The 21,835-nt window shown below is 47.1% G+C and overlaps 2 protein-coding genes across 3 annotated transcripts in view; one reads left to right on the top strand and one right to left on the bottom strand.

Moving 5' to 3' along the window:
• The window catches only part of MMS19 (MMS19 homolog, cytosolic iron-sulfur assembly component), a 33,180-nt gene extending 26,667 nt beyond the window's left edge, over positions 1–6,513 (bottom strand). For both annotated transcript variants that reach the window (XM_032883078.1, XM_032883086.1), the window contains exon 1: positions 6,361–6,513. In XM_032883078.1, coding sequence (XP_032738969.1) covers positions 6,361–6,472 — 112 coding nt within the window. In that variant the 5' untranslated portion in view covers positions 6,473–6,513. The remainder of the gene's footprint in view (positions 1–6,360) is intronic.
• A 137-nt stretch (positions 6,514–6,650) lies between these two features.
• The window catches only part of UBTD1 (ubiquitin domain containing 1), a 53,749-nt gene continuing 38,564 nt past the window's right edge, over positions 6,651–21,835 (top strand). Inside the window, exon 1 of the mRNA XM_032883115.1 lies at positions 6,651–7,405. Coding sequence (XP_032739006.1) covers positions 7,336–7,405 — 70 coding nt within the window. The 5' untranslated portion in view covers positions 6,651–7,335. The remainder of the gene's footprint in view (positions 7,406–21,835) is intronic.

Here is a 21,835-nt window from a genome sequence, read left to right as displayed (position 1 = left end):
CTACAGATTACCTCAGATTTGATAAATAAAAGACTTCTTCATCATGAAGTATACAGTACTATGAAACAGGCTGCCTTTTTTTTTAAAATATTTATTTATTTATTTATTTGACAGAGAGAGAGAGATCACAAGTAGGCAGCGAGGCAGGCAGAGAGAGAGGGGGAAGCAGGCTCCGCGCCAAGCAGAGAGCCCGATGTGGGGCTTGATCCCAGGACCCCGACACCATGACCCGAGCTGAAAGCAGAGGCCCAACCCACTGAGCCACCCAGGTGCCCCAACAGACTGCTTTTAATTACAAATAAACCCCCATCTGTATGTGATTCCTCGAATCCCAGTACATGGGTGAACTCTCCTGGCAGAACCTTTGGTCTGCACTTTTTATAGGGATCCTGTCTTGAATTAATGCAGCACAAACATAAAATACAAGTGAAGTATAAAAGTAATACAAAATTAGGAAAAAATGAAGAGATGTTGTATTAGCTATATAGCTGTTATACAATAATAAACGAGAGAAAGGAAAATGGTGAGTATGGTGGCAAAAAACTAGAATCAGTATTCTGAGGATATTTTCACAAAGGTAACTAAATATAACATTTTATTCTAGTTCTGTTGAATCTACCTCAGAAATGTCTTTTTCTTTTTTTAAAGATTTATTTATTTGAAGAGAACATGCATATGTGCATGCAGGGAGGAGGGGCAAAGAATAAGGGAGAGAGTCTCAAGTGGACTCTGCACTATGCATAGGGCTAGATGTGGGACTTAGTCTAATGACCCTGAGATTAGGACCTGAGCCAAAAAGGGTCAGGCACTCAACCAACTGCACCACCCAGGTGCCTCAGAAATGTCTCTTAAATATGACCCTTCCTTTTCATCCTTATAACCAGAGTACATAACAACAACCCTCTGCTTTTTGGAGTACTAAAAAAAAATGTCCTGGAATTTATGGATACCGGTGATGGTTGTGGAATATCATGAATGTTAAAAGCCAATTAACTGTAGTCTTAAAATGGTTAAAGTGAACTTTACCTCAATTTTTTATTTTTTATTTTTATTTTTTTAATTCGACAGAGAGAGAGATCACAAGTAGGCAGAGAGGCAGGCAGAGAGAGAGGGAGAAGCAGGCTCCCTGCTGAGCAGAGAGCCCGATGCAGGGCTCGATGCCAGTACCCTGAGATCATGACCTGGGCCGAAGGCAGAGGCCCAACCCACTGAGCCCCCCAGGTGCCCCATTACCTCAGTTTTTTAAAAAGGCATTTTAATTCATCCACATTCTACCTAGAATTACCTCCCTAAAATGCACAAGTACTTCTCTGCCCACCAATCTCCTTTTGCTCCTTACTGCCTAAGATCTGAATCCCTGGCTTGATGTCCTTCACTATTTAGCCCCCAAATCACCTCTAGCTTCACCTTTTGTCATGACTCCTATCATTCAGTCACATGTCCCAACATATCAAGCTCTTCCATATCCTTAATCCTGTAAATGTTCGCATGGTTTGAAATGCCTCTTTCTGGCCTTTGTCAAAATTCAATTTTTCAAGACCCAGCTAAAATGTCAACTCTTTTGTGAAGCCCTCCTTCAAAAAATCAAATAATCAAATAATCAAAATAAAATAATCCCCTACTGTGTTTCTCCTTAACTTTAACAAAACTGTCATGTGTGTTTGTTTTCATTTATTCATTCAACATTTATTAAGCACCTATTATAAATCAGGTACTGGGTTAGGCCTGGAGACAGAAATACAGACAGAGAGCTCATAAGGAACCCAGTCTGTTGGAGCAGAAAGACATTTAAAACAATCATAGCATTAACAAGCTCAGTGTTACCATAGTGATATAAACAGAGACTTAGCATAAAAAAGGAATAAAATTCCTGGGTTTATGAACCATCCATCACTAACTTTAAGTGATTCATTCTCTAACACTGTAAGTTCTCCCAAATAAAAAATACCTAAATATCTGGAAATATCATTAATTATGCACTTGGACTCCTGGGATAAAAGAAGCTAATAAGGAGTTAATTTTCCTAAAGGTAGTCTCACTGGCATTAAGGAAAAACAAGCGTTAAGTTTCTTTCCCTACATAAGTACACCTAAGTTTTTCCAGTGTGTCCAAGATTTACTCTCTAAAAATGGAGCTACTAGCACCTCCTAACTACCCACACTTCCCTCAGCAGGGGACCAGTTCATGTGGAACACTGAGGAGTCATCAAAGAAGTATTTATATGAGACTGACGAATGCACAATCAGACCTCTGTCTGATGGAGTTGCAGCCTCTTGAGAATCTGGAGCAGCCAGAGGAAGGGGGAAGGATGTGAAGGAGCAAGAGACAGAAAAATCCCAATCAGTTCTAATCAAGCTCTCAAAAATGCCTTTTCTGCTGAGGATGCCACAGACATTTCTCAGAACTGTTTTATTGTTCCTTAACAGTATTTTGGTTTCAGGAATAGTGGTCTCCCACGAAAGTGGGAAAATACAATAAAGACCAAAACGAAGGAAAATCCAAATAAGGAAGGAAAAGGAAAAAAGGAAAGGAAGAAAATTTATATCCATCAAGATGTCCAAACCTCACACTCTTCAAAATCAGCTTCCTTCCCAACCTCCATTTTTGGACAAAGAACTTCTCTTTTGCTCATCCTTAGGCTCAAAAGCTTGGGGTCATCTTGGAGTCCTCCTCCTCCTTCAAGCCCCGTAACTACTTAGGCCTCAAATTCCACAGATTCTTCCTTCAACATCTCTCATTCCATTCACTTACACAGCTTTTTACTGCATACTTACTTATGCTAGTTTCCAGGAGACTCGGGTGGTAGGCATAGGATAGGATATGGAGAGAGATACAGAAGAGCTACTAAACAAGTCTTCTAATAAATGAGGGCTTTTGAACAAGTCTGCTAATAAGTGCTAATAAATGAGTGGTTGAGAAATAAATACAAAGATTTTGAAGTGTGAGATGATGTCTGGCTAGAGTAATCAGGAAAGACTTGGGGGGCAGGCAGTGAGCTCTCAAGCTAGGCCTTGAATCTGAGGTCTAACTTTAGTAAGATGGAGTTAGCAAAAGGAAGTGGGAAGGAAAACACTCAGGGAATAGCAAATCCAGGCAGCTGCCTGGCACTGAAGGTCCAGGAGGGGACTGGTTAAGAATAAGGGCTGGGGCCAGGTAGTGGCAACCTCTGAATGCTAGAATGAAAAGTTTTTAACCCTGGGACCCCTGGGTAGCTCAGTTGGTTGAGCATCTGCCTTAGATTCAGGTCATGATCCCAGGGTCCTGGGATCCGGCCCAGCATCAAGCCCGGCATTGGGCTCCCTGCTCAGCGGAGAGTCTGCTTCTCTTCTCCCTCTGACTGCCACTCTGCCTGCTTATGCTCTGTTAAATAAATAAATATATTTTTTTTTCCTTACGTCTTTAACCCTTAGCCTACTGGGTCATTTCTCTTCCATCATTTGTACCTTTACACCTGACACCTACTTTCTTCAGGAATTCCATGGCAAAGGTGCAAAACAAAGTTGGTCATAGCTGCCTGTGATTACAGGGTGTTCCTTCTGCAAATACAATTTGTAGGACACGCTGCTGCTGTGAGAGGCTGAATAGAAAGCTGGTCGCGGGGCACCTGGGTGGCTCAGTGGGTTAAAGTCTCTGCCTTCGGCTCAGGTCATGATCCCAGAGTTTTGGGATCGAGCCCCACATCAGGCTCTTTGCTCGGCGGGGAGCCTGCTTCCCTCTCTCTCTCTGCTTACTTGTGATCTCTGTCTGTCAAATAAATAAATAAAATCTTTAAAAGAAAAGAAAGCTGGTCGCTTTAGTGCTAACAAAACTAGACTCATGCTGGATTAGAAAGCACGTCTTATTCTGGGAATGCTTCTGTCAGCCTTCAAAACCTTAACTAGGGCTGTGATCTCAGATTGAGAAAATCAATTTAATCCTTCTCAAATTTGCTTTCATTATATGACTCCCTTGCTCAAGGATCTACAATGATTTCTACCTTTTTTTTTTTAAAGATTTTATTTATTTATTTATTTATTTATTTGACAGACAGAGATCACAAGTAGGCAGAGAGGCAGGCAGAGAGAGAGGAAGGGAAGCAGGCTCCTCGCCGAGCAGAGAGCCCGATGCAGGGCTTGATACCAGGATCCTGGGATCATGACCTGAGCCGAAGGCAGAGGCTTTAACCCACAGAGCCACCCAGGCGCCCCTACAATGATTTCTATTACCTACAATAGCTCATTCAAATCCCTCTTCCTCGAATCCAAGTTTATGCATAATCCAATTCCACCAAACCTTTTCAACTTTATGTTACTACCAAGCTCCTTTCCTAGTCAAGAGGGCTAAATTACAACGCGGCTAATGTTACAGTCTTCGTTGAGCTGAGTTAAATTTAAACTAGACAATAGTTTAGGTCATTTTTTTCAGGCATTAAAAAATATAAATTTTACAAAGGTATTTATAGTACTTGGCAATCCTTATCCATGCTGTCAAGTGTGTTTTGAATTTGAAAATTCCAAAATTATTGTGTTCATAATGTATAAATGTGAAAGAATAGTTACAAATGGCATTGCTATAACAGTAGGGGGTAGGCGGGTGCATTTTTCAAAATCAGTGAACATTACACTTAAGATTGTACACTTCACTGAATATAAATTGTATACCAAAATAAACTATAAACAAGCTCTAGTTAATAATACGCCTACCAAAGCATTTAGGAGGAAGTGTACTGATATCTGCAATCTAAATAGATGGAAAGATACCCGACAAAGCAAGTTATATTAAAATGTTAATGGTAGTTTAGGTGGTGTGTGTAGGTGTGCCTGTTATGAAATTCTCTGCTGTATGTTTGAAAATTTTCATAATAAAACACTGGGGAAAATGGCATTGATAACGTACTATATAAAGCTGTAAGAAGTTAAAATTTGGGGGCTCCTGGGTGGCTCAGTGGGTTAAAGCCTCTGCCTTTGGCTCAGGTCATGATCCCAGTGTCCTGGGATCGAGCCCCACATCGGGCTCTCTGCTCCGCGGGGAGCCTGCTTCCTCCTCTCTCTCTCTGCCTGCCTCTCTCTGCCTACTTGTCATCTCTGTCTGTCAAATGAATAAATAAAATCTTTAAAATAAATAAATAAAAAGAAGTTAAAATTTGGTGGAATGACAGCATCAGGCTTTTTGCTCTTTGATGCCTCCTTGCCACCTTGCACATACCCCATATAACCCCTTTTAAGATGTGGTAATACTATTTGTTTGCATGGTTGACTTTCCCACCACAGTAAAAGTTCTTGGTGGGCACAGATAGAGTCTGATCTGTATTTGTATTCCTATTGCTTTGTATTGTGTTTGGAGAAAAATATGTGTTCAATAATGGTGGGATGACTGAATGAAAGTGGAACTGCTAAGGACCAAAGTACTATATTTTCTCACAGATTCACTTTATTCATTTCTCACATTTCTAGAAGTTAGGATGTTCAATTTTCAAGAGAAATGCCTTTTACTTTTTCCCAAGCACGCAAAATTTCCAAAAACAGACAAAACGCATTTGTATTCACGAGATAATTTCGTATTCTATTACGTAAACAAGTCTGAAGGCCTCCTAACACTCAACTTTTTAGATTTTTTTTTTCCCCTGAAAGAGTGAAGTCTCTGACTCCCAAGGAAGTCTGGAATTTGTTTTACTCAAATCCTAGATAAGCTGTGAGAAGTGAGAGATCCCTTAACTGGTCAAAAGCAGGAAACTGGAGATCGGGGGAAAGATAAAAACAAACACCACATGAAAAAGTCACGAAGCAAATTAATCAAGAACTTTACCAAGAAACGGAGGGAAAGTCTTAAGGAGCATACACCAGACATCTTAAACTCCGCCACCCCCCCAAGACTGGCTTCTCCCCTCCTCTTTCCTCTGACAGCCAGTCAGAGATCGCGCCGCGCGGCCACCCCCAACATGCCACGCGACTAAAGCTGATGCCGCGGAAGATGCCACTTCTCACGTCAACCTCCGCCAAACAACGTGGTTTAGCGACGGGAGTACCAGATTCTGGACTGGAGGACCTGGGGCTGAGTCCCAGCTGCACTCCCTGCCTGATGTGCGAGTCTCTTGCCCTCTCCGGGCTTCAGTTTCCTCATCTGTGACTCGGTAATGACTCTCTAACCCCAGCTGGAGCACAGTGACTGTCTACTAAGATGAGTGGCGTAAAGGCGCTTTAAGGAAGATGCAAGCGACTCTCCATTTGTTACGGGTCTTAAGCATGCGGTGCTCACAACCAGCCCCAGACCCATATCTCAAAGTCACCGCTGTTCCTCACTCCCTTCCCGCCCGGCGGCTGTACTGAGGCCGCCCCCTCTTGTCTGCCCCATGCGGAAGCCGCGCGGCGCCGTCTGCCATACCTGCAGCCACTTGGTCAGCGGGGCCCTCCTGCTGACCCATGACGAAGTCGTGCACGAGGCCCCACAGTGCGCCCGTAGGCGCCACCGCCTCCAGAGCGGCGGCGGCGGCCATGACGCGAACCAGAGACCATGGGAGGGGAAGTGGGCGGTGGCACGGGATGGGCCTCTGAGCGCACGCGCCTCCTGAGCCAATCGCCTGGCGAAGGTTAAAGAGGCGGGGCGCTTCCCTGGATCACGTGCCTGCCGGCTCCTGGCCAGGCAGTTCCAGGGAGGGATGGGACGGTCCCTCCCCGAGGGGCGGGGCTTGGAGGCGGGGCGGTGGCGCGGGCAGGGAAGGCGGCTGCTGGGCACGCAGCCGGGGACAATTGAGGGCGAATAATTCCCGGCCCGGCTCCCCGGGAGACGGGTGGCGGGGCGGGTACCTGGCTGGGTGGGGCCAAGGGGCGGTACATACCCTGGGGGAATCCAATGAGAAAATCAGGCCCTGCCCGAGGGGGCGGTGCTGTCGGTCACATGCGCACCTGGGGCGGGCGGCGGCGGAGGCGCGGGCACCGCGGGCCGGCGGCCGGGAGCTGGGCCGGGCTGGGGCGGGGTTAGGCAGGTGAGTGACAGGCTCCGGGGGGCCGGCCCCAGCTGGGAGCCCCGAGCGAGCAGGGAGTAGCTGCGGAGGTGCCCGCCCCCTCTCTCCGCCCCTTCAGCGGAGCTGGTCTCCGACCGGGCACCGTCGCGGGCCCCCCTGGCCCGGCCACCTGGGACTGTGGTGGGGAATCGGCCCCCTCCCTAACTCCCCTCGCCCGCAAAGTTTGTGGCGAAGCCGGCGCCCGGGCAGAGCGCGCCCCCGGGGGGAAGATCGAGGAGCGCCCGATGCGGGGAGGCAGGAGCCGTTGACCCGGGACGTAGCAGTCCGGGGCAGAAGCGCGGAGCAGCCGACCAGCCCGCCGCCTCCAGTGCATGGGGCCCGACTGAAGAGCCAGCATGGGCAACTGCGTGGGGAGACAGCGCCGGGAGAGGCCGGCCGCCCCGGGACACCCCCGCAAGCGAGCAGGTAACGACGAGGAAGGGAGCAGGGCCACGGGCGCCTCGCCAGTTGTCCCCCTCCTCGCCCGAGCGCTGGGCTTCCCAAGCGACCTCCCACGGCTCCTGGCGCCTGGGTTTCCCAGATGGCTGTTCCGGAGCCAGACGGGGGCCCGCTCCTCAGCCCTGGTGGCCGGGGGAGCCGAGTTGGGGCAACTGCGAGCGCTGACCCGGCTGCGAGCCCAACTCGCTCCAACTGGGAAGCTCCGAGTGGGGGTGGGGGCGGGGGCAGGAAGTGTTTGCAGACCGCAGCGGGGCCGGCGGAGGGGAGGGGGGCCCGGGACGGGGGCGCCGCTGGTCTGGCAGCCGGGTCGGGGTCGGAGGCTGGCCCGTCGGGGCACGGCGCGGGCGGCCAGTCGTCCCCAGAACTCGGAGCGAGCGAGAACTGTCGCTCTTCCAGAGACTGTCTGTGTCATTATCGGGCTGCAGATCGTGTCTGCCGGAATCCAACTGGCAAAAGCAGCGCAGGACTCTGGGAAAGAAATCTTTATTTTTCCCGCAGGGCTTTTTAGAGCCTCCCGGCTGTCTGGAGTCTAGAAAAGGTGGGGTGTGGGGTGGGAATCGCGCTCGGGTTTGTTGGGATCCTTCCCAGCCTTGGGGATGGGATCTGCTCCTTGGTGATCCGCGAGGGCCGGGCAGCGTCTTCTCACTTTCTTGGTACACTCCTCCAATACTGGCGCTTCGCCCTGGGAAGAGGTCTGGCGTTCGTTTCCCCGGGTCTTGTACTCACTTCCTTCTCTGAGGGTGTTGCAAGGCCCTTCTGAGAAGGATAAAAATCGTATACTTTAGAGTTGAAAGGGACCTTCAAAACTTGTCCAGATAGATCAGGCGTCCAGATAGATTAACTCCTCCTCTCTTTGTAGAAGCCCAGATCCAGAGAGGTTGAACAACTTGCCCAAAGACACACAGCTAGTTAGTAGTGTAGCTGGGGCTAGAACGCAGTCTCCTCTTCCACTCAATTGCTACATATCCCTTTATGTAAGAGGAGCCACAGGCATAGTTGTTAATGAAGTGGAAACTCTAGTTGGAATTTCCTGTGTCCTTTGACACCGAAGGTGTGTTGCTTGGGTTGTGGAAACTGGGAAGGAAGATGAGGGGAAAAGTGGGGGAAGCAGAGAAGGATGTCTGTGTGGTGGACAGGATGACTTGTGGAAGAAGAAACATGTTTTTCCTGGGGGTGGAGGGAGGAGGTAAATTTAACACTGGAAAACCTTTTGGCAGCCCTGGCCATTCTGACTGAGGAAAGTTGATTCTTAGACCCAAGGGCTTTCTTTCTTTCATTCATTCATTTATTCAACGAATATTTATTATTTATGTGCTCAGTCCACATGATTGATTTGGTAGCATTTTTTGCTGGTGACAACTCTCTCATACTTGAAACTCTTCTCCCCCTTTCTTTCTCCATGTTAGATTATCCTGGTTTGATTTTGTTTTGTTTTCTCTGATCACTGCTGCTCACCATCACATCACCTCCTAGCTGTGTACACACCCATGGTTCAGTTTGACATTCTTTTTTTTTTTTTTTTCCCCTCTCTTACTCCCTACCAGAGAAATTATACTCAGTCCCACAACTATATCCACTGGGAAGACCTGTACACTGTATCTTCAGCTATTATCTGTCAAACTCCAGACTCGTATCTGTAAATGCCCACTGGACACGCTGATGTAGTTATTCTCAGATTCAACACTTCTAAAAGCAAGCTCCACATCTCTCCCCTCAGCCAACTTCCCTTTACTCTTCCGTTCTTGCAGCTGCCTAACTTGATACTTTGGAGATGTCTCTCTGCTGACTTTCTCTGCCTCCCAGGCAGTCAGCCACTGGGACCTGCTGGTCTTCCTTGGAAAGTCGTACAAACCTTCCCCTTCCACTCTGCTTCACTCCCTTGTCATCTCAAGTTCAACCCACCTCCCAAGCTGAACTTAGTTTCCCACCAAAGGCAAGTTCATCTTCAGTCATACATCCAATGCCTGCACACTTTTCCCCCCTCCCCTGAAGATGTTTGTTAAATTAACCTGTTTCGAACCCTATAATTCTATATTTAGGAATTTTTTTTAAGTTTTTTTTTTTTAAAGATTTTATTTATTTATTTGACAGGCAGAGATCACAAGTAGGCAGAGAGGCAGGCAGAGAGAGGAAGGGAAGCAGGCTCCCCGCTGTGCAGAGAGCCCGATGCGGGGCTCGATCCCAGGACCCTGGGATCATGACCTGAGCCGAAGGCAGCGGCTTAACCCACTGAGCCACCCAGGCGCCCCAAGTTTTTTTTTTTTTTTTAAGTAAATTCTACACCCAGCATGGGGCTTGAACTCATAACCGCAAGATCAAGAGTTGTGTGTTCTACTGACTGAGCCAGCCACGTGCCCCTGTTTAGAAATCTTTTTGTACCTCTCCAGTTCTGTAAGAACTTTAACTTTCAAGGCTGTTCAATTTGGTCAGTCCTTTTTAAGGCGTGATTTCTTTCTCTTCCCTGAATTAAGGCCACCAGTGTTTGCGCTTTGCCATTTCCCCCCTTCTTATCAAGAGCCTTTCTTCCTTTCAAGGTTCGTCTCAAATCCCGTATCTTTTTAGAAGCACATTGCCTGACAATTCCAACTCCCCCCTTTCTGAGAACTCCTGCAGACATATTATGCCACTTACTTAACAATTATCTTCTCCATATTATTAGTCATTTCTTTGATGTTTACAGTCTTGTATCAGCAACTACCCTGCAAGCCTTGAGGACCTGGGTTCTGTCTTATCCTTACGTGTCTGTCTCTCACCCTCGCTCATCTAGCCATACATGTACACATATGCTCATGCTCACACACACACTCAGTACTTAGCACAATGACTTATACAGAGGAAGCACTCAATATTTGTTGATTTTAGAACGTTAACCCAACTATATCTTAGCATCTGAATTTTTCATGTAAATATTTTACTGAAGTATATATCTGCATTTTTTTTTTTTACCTACTAGTGTATCAATTTTTCAGTTCCGTAGGTCCCCCTATGAATAGCTTTATTCATAAAGTCCAAAGCCAAGGGGAACTCTGTAGGATGACAAGTTTGGTATGAGGGAAGGAATCCTTCTTAACTTCATAGCATGCACCTGGCATTCCTATAACATCTGCAGCTTGCCTTTTGACAAAGACATAGTTTGATGTTGTAACACTAATGCCTAAAAATCCCCAGCTCCCCTGGTAACTCTTACCTTTCCTTTGCCGCTGGTGTAATGGGAAGAAACCACCAATAGAGAGCTAGAACCTGAGTTCTAGTCCCGGGTCTGTGGCTGGGTGACCCTGGGCAAGTCCGCAAACCTCTCTTGGGTCACACTTTCAGTATCTCAGAAAGGGGTGGGCTTATACTAGATCATCAGAGCTGTTTCATCATCTTCACAAAGACAACTGTTCAAAACTGCGAAGTTATTGAGTTGAAATCCTATGCCCTGTTATGTCACCCTTTGGCCTTAGTTCTGTCTTCCTAGTCACTTGGCAGGTAAAGTGGAGACGTGATGCCCATTAGTCAGGGCATCTTGCCTAGCTAGAAAGTTTGTGATTATCATTCTTTTTTTTTTTTTTTTAAGATTTTATTTATTTGTTTGACAGACAGAGATCACAAGTAGGCAGAGAGGCAGGCAGAGAGAGAGGAGGAAGCAGACTCCCTGCTGAGCAGAGAGCCCAGATGCAGGGCTTGATCCCAGGACCCTGAGATCATGACCTGAGCCGAAGGCAGAGGCTTTAACCCATTGAGCCACCCAGGCACCCCTCTTTTTTACTTTTTAACTGTTATTCCTAGTGCATCTCCAGAAGGATTATGTTCCCCCTTCAGGTGCTGGGTGGCCCTTACATGCTTCAGAGAATACTTGGGGATTTACTCATTTAGGGGGCTCCCCACCGCCGGCACATATACCCTGAGTAGATCTATCTCTGCCCCTGCCGTGGGTAAGGCAGGCCCTCCCCCAGCCACCCCAGGGAGAAAGCGAGTTGGTAGAACAGGCAAGTCTCTTGCCCAGCTCCACCCTTTGAGAATGTGGCAGGGCTGAAACCCAACTATCTGACTCTGTGATGTGCCAGGAGTATCCACTTACGTTCTGGAATCTCAAGCCAGGTGCGGACAGACCCAGGGCCCTGTTTTGAGCTGGTTGGGCTTGGTGTTGTAGTTGCAAGAGAGTCGCTTCTCATTGTGTGGGCTGCTGTGGCTATTCTTGAGGGAGTAATTGAGCAACTTCTCCATTTGCCCAGTAAATATTTACTGAGTGCCAGGCACCTTGCTGGCTGTGAACGGACATGGTCCTTGGCCACATGGAGCTTACAATTTAGGGGTGGGGGAGATAATAAACATACTTATGCACATTACACATGATCATACATGGAAATCCTGTATGACCACATACAACAATGTATTGCTATACAGCTAGTGATTCCCACATTCATAATTTCAACCCACCCTCTTCAGCTCTAGCCTTGTATGTTCTGCTGGTACGTACCACATTTGATGTGTAAAGGGCTTCTCAGTTTAGCATGTCCAGAACAAAAGGAACCTGCAACCCCCCCACCCTGCTCCTCCCCGAGTCTTCCCGTCTATTAATGTGATTTTGTCCTTCCAGTTACCCCGGCCCCCAAAACCTCGAGTCATCCCTGACACCTACCCTTTCTCTCAGTCCCACATCCATTTAATCAATAGATCCTATCGGCTTTGCCCTAAATATATCCAGAACATGAGTCTCTTCATCTTCAACACTTTAGCCCTGGCCTAAGCCGCCATCAGCCTCTTAACTGACCTTCCTGCTTCCTCTCTTGTCTCCCGACAGACTGTTTTCATCATAGCAGCCAGAGTGAGGCTGCGAACTGTAAGTCAGATTTTGTTACTCCTTTGTCCCCGATCTCATTCAGAGTCCTTGTGTTGGGTACAAGACATGATATGACTTCACCAGCTTACCTTTAAGCTGCCTTGTGCTCTTCATGGCCTGTTCCACCCCCTGATACCTGAATGGGTCCCTCCCTTGGTCTGCCTCCTCCACATCCCCTCAAGCCTTTCTCCGCAGTGAGACCCTCCCAGGCCATCCTTTGAAAAATGGGTCCCATTCCCTGTAGTACTTGCTGTCAGCATTATCTGTCCCTCCTCCCCCATTTTATTTTTCTCCATGGCTGTTACCATCTTCTGGCATTGGCTGCCTCCCCTACTGCGGAGGGGTCAGAGATTTTTATTTGTTTGCTCCCTGTTACATAGAGCAGTGCCTCACATACAATAGGTGCTTAATAAGTCTTTGTTGGATGAAGCTACTATGTCTAGCGGAGTTGGGAAGGTCTACAGAAAGGCAGGAAAGAGCAGCCCTGATTGCTCTCCTGTGTGGTGGGTGTTAGGGCACGCATCTAAGTAAGGGCACTTCGGTGCAACTTCACAGTGCTGTGTTCTGTTCGTGACACTGGCTTCGCTTTCACCCCAGGCCTGGCTAAGGTCTCAGATACCCGGGACAGAATTCCCTCTGGTTTAGGAACCTCTTGCTAGGAGACACCTGGGCTAGAGCAGCAGAGCAGAGTCAAGTCCCCTAACCAGGCAATAGCACTTTCTTGATGTTTTATGTCCTTGCATGCATCTGAGAGTGGACCCCTCTCCCAGACACACATGGTATTCGTAGTCGTGGGGATGGGGTTGTCTAACAGACTGGGAAGCAGGAAGGTGGGTGCTGTGGATTCCAGGCCTCTCTCTACTGAGCAACTTGCTGAGGAATTTTTAGAATCATAGCATTTTAGAACTGAAAGGAACTTAAAGTTTTCTTTAACCTCTTTTTCTTTTCCAGCTATTAAAAAGAGAATAAAGGTATATCTACTCCCTGCCGAGCTCACAGAAATGTGGTGCAACCTATATAGGAACTGCATGGGCTTCTTCAAGTTTTGAGTGTGTTGGGGTCAAGACATTGTAGGGAAGGGCTCAAGGTCAAGTGTGTTTAAGAGGGAAGAGGTCTATTCTCTCTGCCCCTTTCCTGAGTGGTGATCTTGGGCAAGTCACTCGTTTTGTGCTTGGTTGATTCTCTATTTTAAAAAATGTTAGTATTTCCAGTTTACTTCAGGAAGATGTTATGGGGATAAAATAAACTAAGGCTGTTTTTGAAATTACTTTTGTGACTGTGTGGTCTGCTCAAATGTCAGGTCCCAACCCAGATCCTCATCTGCCATTGATGAGAAATAAGGCCTTGGTTCTCTGCTTCTTCCTAACTGTGTGTGTGACTTTGATCTATCTGAGCCTCAGTTTCCCGGTTCGTACAATCGGATGACTGCTACCCTGCCCACCTCCCAGAGAGGGTTTAAGAAGCAAGTGAGCTCCTGATAAAAGGAGATTTTGTGAACTCCTAAAGTTTCTATTATCCTAGCCACAGGATTTTTACACACAAAAACCATAGCCAGTGGTTTTCCCCACCAGATCATTGAAGCTTACTCTTTTTTTTTTAAGAGCAAAACTATAAAAGAAATGTTTAAGAACTATTTTTGGATGGGAATCTTTCTGAAACGGATGATAAGCTTCTAAGCAAAGTGTACTGAGCATGAATAAACTCCTCTTTGCGACTCAGGGGTGTGGAGTTCAGACCTGTATGTACAAAGCACCTGCTTGGCGGAGGTGGGGACCACAAAAGCTTCTTTCTGTGAAAAGCCTTTATTTCTGAACGAAGCAAGGGTGAACGGAAGGAAATTGCTGAGGGAGAACCCATTCCACCGTGGCCCGGCTCAGGGTCCCAGGCAGCACTGGGGGGGGGGAGTTCTTGATTCCTGCTCTGGGCTCTGAATGAGAACAGCATCCTGCCTGGTGCATAATTGTGCTCATGACTGGGTGAGGCCTCTGGGCTTCTGAACCTACAGGGCAGTGGGCCCCGCACTAAATGGTGCCCGGCTGCTGTGCTTTCGGGCTTCACATTTCCACCTATAATCTGTCTTCTCCCTAGTAGCAGTCACCTCCTTTTTTCATTTCCCCACTTAAAGAGCACGTGCTTGGATACACGTGACGTAACTCAGGTATATCGCTGTGCACACTTCGTACCTTCACACTGCCGTGCAGCCATCCCCACCATCCATCTCTACAAGTTTTTCCTCCTTCCCAGCGGAAACTCTGTCCCCATTAAACATAGACTCCTCATTCTTCCCTCCCCCAGGCCCTGGTAGCCACCAGTCTGCTTCCTGTCTCTATGACTTTGACCACTCTCAGCACCTTAAGTAAGTGGAGTGAAGCAATATTTGAACTTCTGCATTAGGCTTATTTCACCGAGCGTGATATCTTCAAGGTTCATCCGTGATGTAACACATGTCAGAATTCTCTTCATTTTTTTTTTTAAGATTTTATTTATTTGACAGAGAGAGATCACAAGTAGGCAGAGAGGCAAGCAGAGAGAAAGAGAGGAGGAAGCAGGCTCCCTGCCGAGCAGAGAGTCCGATGTGGGACTCGATCCCAGGACCCTGAGAACATGACCTGAGCCGAAGGCAGAGGCTTAACCCACGGAGCCACCCAGGTGCCCCAGAATTCTCTTCATTTTTAAGGCTGAATAGCTTTCCATTGTATGTCTCCACCACATCTTGTTCGTTCATCTGTCAGTGGACACTTGGGCTGCTTCTACCTTTTGGCTGTTGTGAATAGTGTTCCTGTGAACATGGGTGTACAAATCTGGTTGAGTGCCTGCTTTCGGTTCTGTTGTTTATATATCCAGAAGTGGAATTGCTGGATCATATGTTCACTCTAGGTATAATTTTTTGAGGAATTGCCCTTCTGTTTTCCTCAGTGGCTGTACCATTGTACATTCCCCCCAGCAGTGGACAAGGGTTCCAGTCTCTTCACATCCTCACCAAAAATGTTTTTTACTTTCTGGTTTTTGTTTTGTTTCATTTGCTTTTTTTTTTTTTTTCTTCTTTCTTTCTTTCTTTCTTTTTTTTTTTTTTTTAATATATTTTACTTATTTATTTGAGAGAGGGAGAACGCAAGCAATGGAAGGGGCAGAGGGAGAAGGAGAAACAGACTTCCCACTGAGTGGGGAGCCCAACACAAGGCTTGATCCCAAGACCCCGAGATCATGACCTGAACTGAAGGCAGATATTTAACTGACTGAGCCACCCAGGTGCCCCTGCCATCCTATTGGGTGTGAAGTGACACCTGATCATAGTGGTCACTTCGTGAGATTCCATCTATGGGGCTCAGATAGCAGCCCCTCCCATTTCCTGGGGAAACAGACAGTTGGGATTGTTAGAATTGTACCTAGAGAAGGAGTAGATGAGCTCATAGTGAAGCCTGAGGGGCCCTCCAGGGAGGGAAGTCCAGGAGCTTGGATGGGTGGGTTCTGTGACATCTTTTTTTTGGTCAGTCAGAATTTGGCTTACTTCTGGGTTTCTAATTAGATGGTCGATGGCTGGGATAGATGGATGGATGAATGGATGGATGGGGCTTCCAGTTTACCGAAGCAGATCTGTGTTATAATTCATCAGGCTCCCAGAGAATTTGACACTCTTACTTGGGGTGCACACCAATTTTTTTAACCCTGTTTTGCATGTGAGAGATGTAGGACTGTGGTTCAGATGGGAGCTCGTAGGGTTGGTAGTCACATGGCGACATGGGGAGTTTGTCTGCTGCTCAAAGCCATGAACTCTCTGTTGGGGTCAAGATCTCCCTGCTTACTGAGCTCACAGGGAAGAGGTACTGAGCTCAGTGTGCATGCATACCTCTGACCATCTCCAGCCCCTCAACCCACGTCCCTTATTGTCAGGAAAGGGGCTGTAGCATCTTCTGCAGGGTTTGGGGTGAGGGGACGAAGATGGCTTCTCATTTGTACCTGTCTTCTCAGGGAGGCTGGCACCGGAGTCCAACCGAGGCAGCCAGCAGGTGACCAAGTGGCCTAGATCTTAGAGGACTCAGAGTTTTGTTGTTTTAGGGCTGGAAGAGACACAGTTGGCAGCGACTCACCTTTCCTTGGTGTTTACTGTGTGCCAGGAGCATCACGTGCAGTATCTTGGCTAATCCTCACCACCGTCCTATGGGTGGACACTATTATCACCTTTTTACAGATGAAGAAATTGAGCCCTAGAAAAGTAATGTCTCCTGCCTGAGGCCATGCAGGTTGTAAACAGCAGAGCCAGGACTGGAACCCAAGTGGTTTGATCTTGGAGCAAGATTTGTTTGGCTCTTGTGTAGTTTATCTACACTGGGCAGGAGAAAGAGAACACATGTTTTTCGTATTTAAAGTGAGTTTATTATCGGCCCTGTCAGGCAATCATCTCATTTGATTGTCCCCATTTTACCTATGGGACTATTTCTACCCATTTTACATATGGGAAAGCTGATGTTCAGGAAAGTAAATCAATTGCGGTGGTTCCTGAGGCTGAGGAGAGGCAGTGCTAGAGCTCAGATTAGGTGGTTTGACTCAAATTCTGGTGCTCAGAGCTCATTCTATTGTGGTGCCTTCCCCCACCTCTGTGAAAAGGAGCCAGAAGTCCGCTATAAAGCCTGCAAAGCTCCAAGAACTGCAACCACTCTGCTCCCCTCTCCTTGCTGTTCCCTCCTCCTTTAATGTCCCATCCCCCAAACTGCAGCCTCTGCACTCCAGAGCCACATGAGTCCATTGTTCTGGATCAAGCGCTTGGCACTTAGTAGATGCTCAATAAATTTTTGTTGAATGTTGTTTGAGGGTTGAGTGTGCTGGAAGGGGTACAATCTCAGCCAAGATTGCATTCCTAAAGAGAAATACAAGTAGAATGCAAATACCATTGTTTCCTCCTCCTTCTCCCAGAATGAACTTCTACTTTCCAACTCCCAGATGCCAGGAACTTGAAGAAAAGAATGCCCTGGCTCTGCAGACTTCGAATTATTCCAAGATTCCCAAGGGAAAAGAGGAACCAGGGCCCTGTTAGCAAAGTGCTTGCTGGATCAGGTGTCATTCTTCGTAATTAATAAGAGTGGTTTCTTGCTTTGTTCAGCATTTTGTAGTTTTTAAAGTGCTTTCACAGGTATTATACATGATTTTTTTCCCCCACAAACATCCTCTTAGGTAGGCAGGGCGGGAATCACTTCTCTCATTTTGTGGGTGAGGATACTGAGATTTAGTGAGGTTGCCAAGCTGCCCAAGGTTATTGACAGGTAAGTGGTAGAGAGGTAGAAGCCATAGGAGGTGATGGCTCCACTACTTTCTCCCTATGGCGAGAAAGCCTCAGTTCAAAGCCTCAGTTTCCACATCTGCAAGATGGGGACAAGAGGAGAGTCATTCAGGGTAGTCAAGGGCTCCCTCACACAAGTGGTGATGTGTGTGAAGTGATGAGCACCGTGCCCACACCCAGCAAATGGCAGTGGGTTGTTAATGACAATAACCAAAGCCAAGTTCATGGTTACTTTGGGGACGTGTATTCTGTTGACTCTTGGTCAGCCCAGAGTGTTGGGAAGAGCAGAATGTAGCCTCCCCTTGCCCCACCTTAGAAATCTGCTTCAGGCCACTCTGTGGCCCTTCCCCTGAAATTGGAGTGTATAGCAAAGGCTGACCATGAGGGTTTTTTTTTAAAGTTTTATTTATTTTACTTTACAGAGCGAGAGAGTGTGCATGCATGCATAGATGCATGTATGCGGGTGGGGGGAGGGCAGAGAGTGAGAAACCCAAGCAGACTCCCCACTAAGCAGGGAGCCATCTCACAACCCTGAGCCTGTGACCTGAGCTGAAAACCAAGAGTTGGCTGCTGAACTAACTGAGCCACCCCCGTGCCCCCTGACCGTGAATTTCTTTTGATTTGCAAAACCTAGGATCTTCTAAACAGGGCATTTACAAGATACCATTTTTCTTTTCATAGCGGATAATTAGGACAATATGATAAGTATTTTGTTCATTTAATATTCGTTTGCATTTTATTATTCCAGCTCCTCCAGCTCATTAACTATGTAACCTTGGGCAAGTTATTTCAGGTTTTTGGACCTCACTTTCCTCATCTGTGAAATGAAGATAACAGTACCTACTCTGTGGAGTTGTCATGAGGATTAAATGAGTTAATGCACAAAACATCCTTAGAATGGTGCCTGGGACATATTAAAATACTCAGTTAATGGCAGTTACTATTATCACCCTGCCTGGCACTGTAAGCCACTGTCCCCAACCTTCCTCTTCCCCCGCAAGTTGAGATGCAAGGCCAGTGATGTTCCTAAGCAGGACCTAGCTTCCACTGTATACCGGGGTTATCGACCATTCTTGTAATTCCACTCATTTATTCAGGAAAGCAAATTGAAAGCAAGTTGCACAAGAGTGATATTATTATAGAGATAGCCTTGAATCTAGCTTCATTTTTTAAAAATGTGAACCTTTCTCAAAAACTTGAGAACTCTTGTGAGTTACAAATCTCTTCCCTCCACCCCTCCGCCCACCCCCCGACATACTCTGGCTGATTCCAGCAACACCCAGTGCCTACTTTTCTGGGCTGTCTCAAAACAGATACAAACATTCCTTGCTCCGTAGGTGAAGGCTGGGGAGTGCCCTCAGTGTGCTGTGGCTCATCTTCAGCTTGGCAGAACATCTCTGGGTCTGCTGGGGCGTCCTTCCTGGAGCCTGGCACATTTCTCTAATATGTGTTGTCAACTGCAGACATCTCCTTCGTGAACTTCCTTGGAAAGTGATCAATATCCACAGCAGAGCCCTTTTCTGCACTTGATATACAGTCCCCTGCAACTTGGTTAAAAAAACAGGTGTTTTATAGTTATGATACACTATACTTTACTAAGCACCAATTGTGGGGCAGGCACTGCTGTAGGTACTTTTACACACATCTCATCCAGTGTCCCTGATAAATCACTGAGAGGTTGTCCTCAATTTAGGGGAGAGGCTTTGTGATACTAACTACTGTGTGCAGGGTCACACAGTGAGAAATGGAAGATTTGGGATTCCAGACCACTGTTGTAGATTCCCAGCTCGGTGTGCCTTCCATGCAATGCCTACCTCATTGTCAATTTCAGCCGAGGGCTCTCTGGGCCCTAAACAGGTGTGGCTGGTTTATTGACGTCATTGCCACCCATGAGTAGCAAATAGGCTGCTGCCAGTCCCTGCACTATACACCCTGAATGTGCCAGAAAGTGCACTTCTTGGGACCACCAAACCTTTATGCGTTTGTCCCCCCCTGCCTCCTTTCCCCCGCCCCGTGCAGTATCTCTGAAACATACCACACTGTCCTCTCTAATGTGGGATATCACTCATGGCATTGATTTTTTTTACTTAGCGAATACACTGTGTTCCCCCAAAATAGACTGTCATGTAACATGGGTGTTTTCATTTCTCAAGACCTCACATCACCGAATCAGTACCATTTATTATCATCATTGAAATCAGTACCATTTATTAACCTACCATGCATGCATTCAACACCCTACAAGATCTTTGACACCAGCATCTTCCATTTTCACATCAGCCCTATAAGGTAGGTATAATCACTTGCATTTTTCCAGAGGAAAAAACTGAGGCTCAGGGAGGTTAAGACCCTTGCTGACAAAAGTGGAGGAACTGCTATTTGAATCCTCTTAGTTGTATCCCAGGGACTTATATTTTAAGCACTATGGGAAATTGCCTCCAAATATTCAGTACATGTCCTGGGCACTGGGTTAGGTACCAGGCAGAGCAGGAAGAGTTGGTTCCTTTCCTCAAGGAGCTCACGGAGTGATGAACCCAGTAATACTGGAGCTTCTGCTATTGGGTTTCCTTTTTTCAAAACCTGTTTCCGTCTGGCCGCACCCTAGTGGGCAGATCCATGGCACACAGTGCCAAAGGTCCATGGGGAGCTGGTGATGCTCTGCACTGCGGGGTTTATGTCCCTGATGTCTCTGTTTGCTCTTTGTCCTTCTTCCCTCTCTGCTGTCACAGCAGGTTCACAGAACAAGCTCACCTGGTCTCGCCCACCATCGTACTCCTGTTTGTGGTGTGTACTGTACTGGCTGCTGAGGAGAAGGGAGGTCTTACTTGGCTGGGAACTTACTGCTACTATGGCTTTTTATAAGGCCCCAAATGATTTTTTGAAAAACATCCACATGGTGCCTGCGTTGTTATCTGGGCCCTCTCTCTGAGGAACAGGATGGGCAGTCTTTGGAGTCAGTGGGCAAAAAGAGAGCTACACTGGGCCCTTTTCATCTGCAGCTGACCCCTCCTGTTTGAAGCTGAGCCTAGCTCTGTCCTGCTGTGACATATGTCCCATGGAAGATCCAGGGCCTGGATGTCTGGTGTACTGCTGACCATCAAGTACCTGTACTGCAGCCTTACACAGAGGTGTGTAAGTGGCCTGCCACATTTGACCATGCCACCCCTTGGGCATTTACACCAAGGGCCCTGGCCCACAGGAAGTATCCAAGGAGAGATTTCAGCCTACTGGTCCTATTCTCCATCGTCCAATGCTAGTTTAGGTATGGATGGATGGGGACCTCTTTTATAGTCTGGGCCTGGGGCCCCTCAGTTTTAGAGATGAAATGATCTATTTTTCAAAAAGCTGTGGGGTTGGTAGGCATGCTCAGGATCTTTCCTTCCTTTTAGAAGAAAATTGGCACTAATAAGGAATTCAGCTGGAAGAACTGGTTCAGGGAGGTCAAGCCACAGGTCTGTGGTCTGTCCTGCTCAGTCAGAGGTGGAGCTGGTATCATACCCAGGAAATCAGATTCCATTTCTCTTGTTTTTTTTTCTTTCCATCTTACTTCATACCCATGTCCACATTATACACATATGTCTTATCATCTATGATGGCTTCTGGCCAGGCTTGGGCAGGAGCAAGGACAAATTAAGTAAGATACGGTACCATTTTAAGTAAGACATACAGTGTAGACGAGCAGAGACAAAGGCAATGTGTAGACACTTTAGAAAGAGTTGAGATGGGATAGGGCAGTTATGAAGGGTAACTGAGGTGAGTTGCAGAAGGGTTAGTGATTTGAGTAAGGAGTGCAGGTTGGAGAGAAGCAAGTAATGTGATTTGCCTTATTATAGAAGTTCGGTTTATGTAAAAAGTGTGAACAACACCAGGGAGCCCGCAGAAGAAAATCTGCACACTCCCACCACGCTGGGAGAGTCCCCATCCCCATTTGGTGTTTGTCCTTGATTGCTTTTGTATTTTTTTTAAGCAGTAGAATCAAATGGGCTGTGACCCCAAGGTTAGGGGAGGTCTCGAATAGTGAACGGGATGTTGCGATCAAAGAGGGCTTCTGCTGGTCCTGCCTGTGCGGTACAGATGAATGACAGGCTTTGGGTGCCCGCCATCTGTGAGCCTCCGATGAAGCAGGGGCTCCCCTCACCCCAGACTTGGGACTCCGTTTCATCACCCACTGCGCAGGAGCCTCCCGTTTGCTCATGGGGGTCAAGGGAAAGAATTTCTCCTGTGTCATCTGGAAGGCTTGCTCCCCACCATCCCCCTAGGCCACAGACAGCTCTCTTTCCTAGTTACCACCAGTTTC

This window comes from Lontra canadensis, unplaced genomic scaffold, assembly GCF_010015895.1.
Source record: "Lontra canadensis isolate GAN:19392208 unplaced genomic scaffold, GSC_riverotter_1.0 scaffold3, whole genome shotgun sequence".
In the NCBI taxonomy this organism is placed as follows: domain Eukaryota; kingdom Metazoa; phylum Chordata; class Mammalia; order Carnivora; family Mustelidae; genus Lontra; species Lontra canadensis.
This window is presented reverse-complemented; position numbering and strand designations above follow the sequence as displayed.